The sequence below is a fragment of the Aethalodelphis obliquidens genome, unplaced genomic scaffold (assembly GCF_003676395.1).
Source record: "Aethalodelphis obliquidens isolate GAN/ISIS:26980383/991018 unplaced genomic scaffold, ASM367639v1 scaffold1, whole genome shotgun sequence".
Taxonomy (NCBI): Eukaryota; Metazoa; Chordata; class Mammalia; order Artiodactyla; family Delphinidae; genus Aethalodelphis; species Aethalodelphis obliquidens.
The window spans coordinates 76,856,370-76,863,382 of record NW_020837945.1 but is presented as its reverse complement, the minus strand read 5'-3'; the positions used below and the strand labels follow the sequence as shown (position 1 = coordinate 76,863,382).

The 7,013-nt window shown below is 36.5% G+C and overlaps 1 protein-coding gene across 1 annotated transcript in view; it reads right to left on the bottom strand.

Annotated features, from left to right (window-relative positions):
• Positions 1 to 977: 977 nt before the first annotated feature.
• The window catches only part of GMNC (geminin coiled-coil domain containing), a 73,256-nt gene continuing 67,220 nt past the window's right edge, over positions 978 to 7,013 (bottom strand). Inside the window, exons 5-6 of the mRNA XM_027108847.1 lie at positions 6,696 to 6,812; positions 978 to 4,952 (exon numbers count right to left, since the gene is read on the bottom strand). Of these exons, the coding sequence (XP_026964648.1) occupies positions 4,335 to 4,952; positions 6,696 to 6,812 (735 nt within the window). The 3' untranslated portion in view covers positions 978 to 4,334. The remainder of the gene's footprint in view (positions 4,953 to 6,695; positions 6,813 to 7,013) is intronic.

The window sequence follows — 7,013 nt, the reverse complement described above, 5'->3', positions numbered from 1 at the left end:
CAATTTGTATGTACAGACACCCAAATATTTTCATAATCTACCATGGTATGACTGAGACCAATCTGGAACATTTAACTGAGACTATTCATTTCAGGGGGGAGGGGGTTACAATGTTACAAAACTAGACAATATCTTATGGGATATAGCTTGCTGCTCTTTAGGCTCACATTGCTTACCTCATCCTGGTTTCTGCCATACTTTTGTGTGGTGAGACTATCTTAACAGCATTCCAGAATTCATTCTTAATCATCAGTTTTCCTTGAGATCCCAAACCAGCTTCCTGACAGTACTGCTTGAGCACCTAGATCCAGCCATATCTGAAGCACGAACTTTTTAATTATGAACGCTAATTATTCCCTTGCTTTGATTAAGCATGTTTAAGTTATTTTCTCTCATTTATAGCTATGTTAGTTTGAGCCCGTATTTCATCTTTATATCTTCTACAGAGCCTGGCACAGACTATATCTGTTGAATGAGTGCCTTAATTATTAATCATACCACTATTTGGAAGTTAAAAAATATATATATATATTTTTTTTTTTCCGGTACGCGGGCCTCTCACTGCTGTGGCCTCTCCCGTTGCGGAGCACAGGCTCCGGACGCGCAGGCTCAACGGCCATGGCTCACGGGCCCAGCCGCTCCGCGGCATGTGGGATCTTCCCAGACCAGGGCACGAACCCGTGTCCCCTGTATCGGCAGGCGGACTCTCAACCACTGCGCCACCAGGGAAGCCAAAAAAATACAAATATTTTTCTATGACAAAATTTATGGCAGAAATAAATACCAAAAATTTGTTTTTATCTGTTGTTCATTCACTGAAATATTTTCTAAAATAAAGCCAAAAATGTAGGATTAAATTTTTTGTCATTTATTTATTCATTAGATATAAATTTATTACAAAATTGACTTTTACATATAATTAGAAATATTTTAAATCATAAACAAATCAAAATCATTTAAAATATTAAGTATTAAGTTATATCTTACATTTATAGAGTATCCAATGTTAAGAATCATAACTGGATGTCTGGTTATGTTCATGTAACAAAAAATGTAGCTAAAAATATGACAAATATGTTAAGAAATATACCATATATTTGTAGCTTGTAAACCAAATAAAATTATTAAAAATTTAAATATTTATTATTTTGATTTATTAAAATTTTTTTAAATGGTACATTTAATATTGACCTTATGTGAATCTTTTGGTAAACTGAAACAAATGTAAATTGCATATCTTGACTTTACAGGCAAGAGGTAAATTTATCAAAAAATTATCATAGGTGTATTAACTCTATACTTAGTAGGTCAGTTGTTGATTTGTCACACTTTAAAAAAATGTTTCTGTTTTCTTGAAATAGATCAAACAGTAATTCTTTTCATTGATTCACATAGCTTCTTTTCTTCAAAATTTTCAAAATTATAGTTTAGCATCACTGCAGTATTAAACAATCCCATTCATTAAATGTCACCTGCATAAGTAAGATTTTCCAATTGCCCTTATTTTCCAGATACTAGTGAGATACAAATATGATCTATTTTCAGATGATTAGAGGACATTGGAAATGTGATCAAATTTTAAAAACTGATACTGGATTCTAATTTTTATGGGAGGTTAGGTAAGAGAATGCTGTACACACAAAGCACTTGACCTTTTAGGCCAGTTAACATCTGAAAGCCTCATTAATGTACCCTGGATAAAGGAAAGAACCATTGAACCCTAAATGCTGAAAATATTAGTCTGGCCACATATACCATACAAAAGAGGTGTACATCAAAAGATTATGGTTAAAACCTAGGAGAAGAAAATCCATTATTCGAAAATGTTATGCACAATATAAAAATATTCATTGAAATCACAAAAGTGCTATTTAATTTTTATTTCTCACTTTATATTAGTAAAATATTAACCTGGTTTACTGGATGGGCATGGTAAAACCATAAAGTTAGAACATATACTCAGGTGAGAGAAATTTCTAATTTTTCAAACATCAGTAAAATAATTTCCATACATAATTCCAGTGAATATCAAATGCCTATAGATATGATTGTAAGAACAAGTGGTCATTTTCTCCCGCATAAGCCAGAGCGAGTTATCATTTACCACAAATGTGCTGTAATTTCTTTAAACTGGGCTGAGACCAAGTTTCACTTAAAAGCTATTACATTTTATGTGGCTTTGTTGTATGTACCAAATGTGCTAAGCCTGGGTGCTTCCTCATAGTACCTAACACATGATGAAGCACATAAAAAATGCAAAATAATTTGTTGACTAATCAATTTTGTTTTACAACTTGATCATTTAGACTTTCAAAATATTTATGTTGCTTTCTTGATTCCTACTATTAAAGCACAGTCAGTTCTAATTCTTATATTTGTAATTAAAAAGAGATAAATTTCACCATACAGGGGAACAGATATTAGAATGTAAAAGGCACTTTTTTGTTTTGGTTTTTGTTTTTAGAAAATAGAATGTGTTCTATTTCTTCCCAAGTCATGAAAATAATTAATATATTTGATTCCCCTTCACGGATTATAAAGAAAACTGGGTGGTAGCAAAACTTTATAAATAGATCATTTGTCCACATCACCAAAATAAAGCAAAAACCAAACAGCAATAAAGCAAAAGACATGACTTAGTCACAAAGAATTCCAAATAGAATACTCATGCTCTCAGGCGTTGATTGTACAGATGACTTACTGAAGGGTGGAATAAAGAAAAATGGGAAAGGCGTACAACATGGTGGGTCTTATCATCAACTGAAGTTTGGTTCCCCAAAAATCATAGGTGCACATCTTTGATACCTAACTTATTCTGGGAAGGATAGGGAGCCTGGGGAATTGGAAAGAAGGAGAACTAACATGAACATGAAGAATGCATGTTTTTTAATCTAGAAAGAGAGATCTTTGATGTCAATATTTCCATTAAATCTATGCACACTTATTTAGAAAATAATGTCTCTATTTTTTAGATGCATGTTCTCACACAGACTGAATTAACCCAAAAATGGGTTCATACCAGAAAAAAGAATACTGTGATCAGAGCAATGATTTCTAGTGTTAACTACAAATGGCTCACATTTAAAAAAAATTGTATACAAAAAAGTTCACCCAACATATCTGCAATGCCAATCAAAAGCAGAGAACAGTGCCCTGGGATGGCAGTGTTGGAGTAAAGCTGATGGGACCCAGGCTCAATTTATAGAATGTCAGTGATTATCTACTTTGACTTCTGTATTCTACAGTTGGGAAAACTGAATTTTCATACCAAGGAAGTAGCTTTCTCAAGGTCACAGCAGATGAGTGGGTCTAAGTCTCATGAGGGTGGCCACAGAATCTAACTTGTTCACATTTTATCATCACCACATAGCACAATGCCTGCTACACAGTTGGTGTTCTACAAATATTTTGGGTGTGTTGATGAATGAACAAATGAACACATGAATGACTGAATGGATAAGTAAGACAGTGTCAGAGCTAGGCTAGACTATACTTTCAGGAATAGAAGTGTATCAGCATCTAATTAGTTTAGGATAGTGACTTATTCCGTTACCACGAATTCCTCAGAAATCTTCTTGTTTGAGTGATGTTGGTTGCAGACACAATGCCAGGTGCCCATAGAAGCTGATACACCATGCAGGCATTTTGAAGTAATTTTCATTCTCTTTTATCTTTTAATTTATCAGTGTTGTTGCTTATCAGTAGATTTCCAGGTGTTGAAGAGATTTTTTTGTCAGCTCCATCATGGGACACTCAAGTTAATGAACTGCACTACACATAACATTACTCACATTATGTCTTCAGGAATGGCAATGGGCAAAGATTCTTGTTTCTACCCCACCCCCAGTTATTTGAACACCCAATAACAGCTATGTGGAGCATTTATAATGCTCATTTCAAAGGCAGTTTTTAGAAATGAAGAGGAACAGGAGAGAAATAAAAGTGGAAAGGTGAAGGCTGTGAACATTTAAACTGTCTGATGAAAGAAGAAAAGCTTTTAGACTTGTTATAATTGGAATGGCACATGTACGTCTCAAAGGAATATTCAGGCAATTGGAAAATACCTTTTCAAATATAGGGCCAAGGAAGGAAGTCAACAGCAGGTGTGGTTGTGTAAACAAGTCAAATTTAGGTGAAAGAAGAGCAGGCATGTTTCATTATAGATTCCTGGAAGCCATTCCCTGCAGATTTAAGTAGGTAATTGAGAGTGACATTTAAAGTGGCAGGAGACAGTCTGGGCAATAGCTTGCATTTTCCACATAGTCAGGTTCAAGTGCAAGACAGGTCTTGTAAACAGAGTTCATGGCAGTCCTTTGTGATAGAGGAGGGGATCACTAAGACTGCTTAGGGACCCAGGTAAACTTCCAGCCTCCCTCTTCATCTCGACGAACGAAGGCTTGTCCCTGGTGGAAGGAGTGAGTTTTCACATTACAGTGAGGGCTCAGGGATGTGGAAAAGGCCATCTCTGTCTTATTGGGTGACACATCAGAAGTATAGTAAGGAAGAGTTTGTAGTCCTCCTGGGGGATTTGAAAGTTGAGAAAGGAAGTGAAAATCTTCCCTGTGGCTGGCAGTGCTGTGTGAGGGGGTTGTTCTGTCACCTCCATAGTCAATTGGCAGATCTTCCCCGGAGGCACCGGGATAATCAACTGCATCATTCAGAAACTGGGGAAATGTGCTTGTGGTCCGTCTGGGATGAGATGACAGGGCACTGTAGTTAGCTGATGAGGTGTCATCAATGGTGTTGAGGTCTTTCAACCCCAGTGTTTGAAGAACCCAGGGATCCACAGGGGGCCCAGGTTGTTCACAGTTAGCAAATTCACTAGAGAGGTTTCTTTTGGCATTTTTATGATGGGGAATCTCAGGAGGAAAATATCTTTGCTCTTTGGGTCTCCTCTTCCCCTTTCTGAATTTTCCACGTGCTTTGGAGAACCCATCTGATGACAGTAATTTCTGGGGAAGTAATATTTGAAAATACACAATCAGATAATAAACATAATTTTCTTTAAGACTGTCAAATATTTACTGGTCACCTTAATTCCTTAGAAAACTTGATTAAATTTATATTTTCACATGCAAAAGCAAAACTCATTGGATTAACTTCTGCTTTTAAATCAAAATCTATGATGACAAGTTACCACCTAGAAATTCCAATTCATATAATTTTACTAGTCATTTAAAAGTTGAAATGATGGGCTTCCCTGGTGGCGCAGTGGTTGAGAGTCCGCCTGCCGATGGGGGGACACGGGTTCGTGCCCTGGTCCGGGAAGATCCCACATGCCGCGTAGCGGCTGGGCCCGTGAGCCATGGCCGCTGAGCCTGCGCGTCCGGAGCCTGTGCTCCGCAACAGGAGAGGCCACAGCAGTGAGAGGCCCGCGTACCGCAAAAAAATAAAAAAATTAAAAATACAGCATTTAAAAAAAAAAGTTGAAATGATGTAAATGATGTCTTTAAAACTTCAGTTCTGGGAAGTAATGATTATTATTATTATTATGGCAATAATAGCAACTATCATGTATTGAACACGGGTTATATGCATGATCTCATTTTATGTAGATACTATTAAACCCTCCTTTAATGAGGAAACTGAGGCACAGGCACATTAGTGACTTGCTAAGGATCATGCAGCCTAGATTTAAGCCTAAGGCACCTGACTCTAGACAGAACCACTGATTACAATTCTACATAACACTCTTCCTCTAATTTTCCTAACTTTCACAGCACTCCCATGTGGTATGTATTATATTATTCTAAATCTTGCAAAAGTGAGAACAAGAGAGAAAAATTGCTTAATTAATATCACTTACTAATTTAATAACTGTGCTTTTTCACAGAATGGTGGCTGGAGATAGGACCCCAGGCTAATAACTGTGAGCTGTGCTCCCTTTTTTTAACAAAACTAACTGAATTTTAAAGGAACTAAATATAGTGGTTTTTCTTCTCTGAGCTGCTCTATCTGGGTAAGAGTCGTAAGAAATATGATCGATTTAGATAAATAATGTAGCTTGTCTAGAAGTAAGGTAAAGATTGATGATAAAACAATAATGGTAACAGAATGGCAGATAGGTGACAAAAAATACAAAACCCCAAAGGAAGAACAACAAAAAGGGACTATGGGCAAACTATCCTTGAGTTAGAAACAGTTCATTTTAAAAGGGTAAGAATGAAATGTTCATGAACAGATAATGTACTTGGCTATGTCTAATTACCAGTCAAGAGATGTGGGTTCCAGCCATATTTATACCATTTTAGACATGGAAAGATTCTTAAAAGATCTTTTAGCCCATACACTACAAAGAAGTAAATGAGGCCCCAAGTGGGAGAGTGACTGACCTAAAGTTAAACAGATAAAAGAAACGCATGTCTCTCGAATCTAATTCCCGCTCCAGCGTCCCATCCAACTCTATCTTTTGATTAGCCTCTGTTGTCTCAGCAATCCCCTTGACTGGTTTTTGATTCTTAAGCAACTCCTTTTGTAATATATGCTAAAATCTGCAATCTAGATACTTCAGGGAAATGATATATAAACATGGTTGTGAAAGTGCTATATTTCCTTCAGAAAAATTTACCCATCCTATTGACACATTTCAAGGCACATTGCTTAATACACTTCTTACACTGAATCAAGGAGTTTTACCCAAATGGTCTTCTTTCTCAAATCACTGCTCTGTCCTTATAAGGGGGGTCATCACATACCTTGGCTTTTTCCTCAAGACATTTAACTAAAGCAGAATTCAGGTATTGTCTGAGATGATTATTCTCTTCATGTAACCTAGCAAGTTCTTCTTCCTTCTGCACCAGAGTATCTTGGAGCTGCAAAAAGCAGACAATGGTGAAGGCTGCTCCACTATATTGACTTTGTAACCTTATAATAATGCCACTGATCCTTAACCTACTTAAACTTGATTATTATTCTGTTTGTTTTATGAACTCAATCTCAGGGAGCCCTCGTCCTCAAAGGCCTAAGTTCAATCTACACCCACTTACCACTTGATTGTTCAGTTTGTGCTCCGA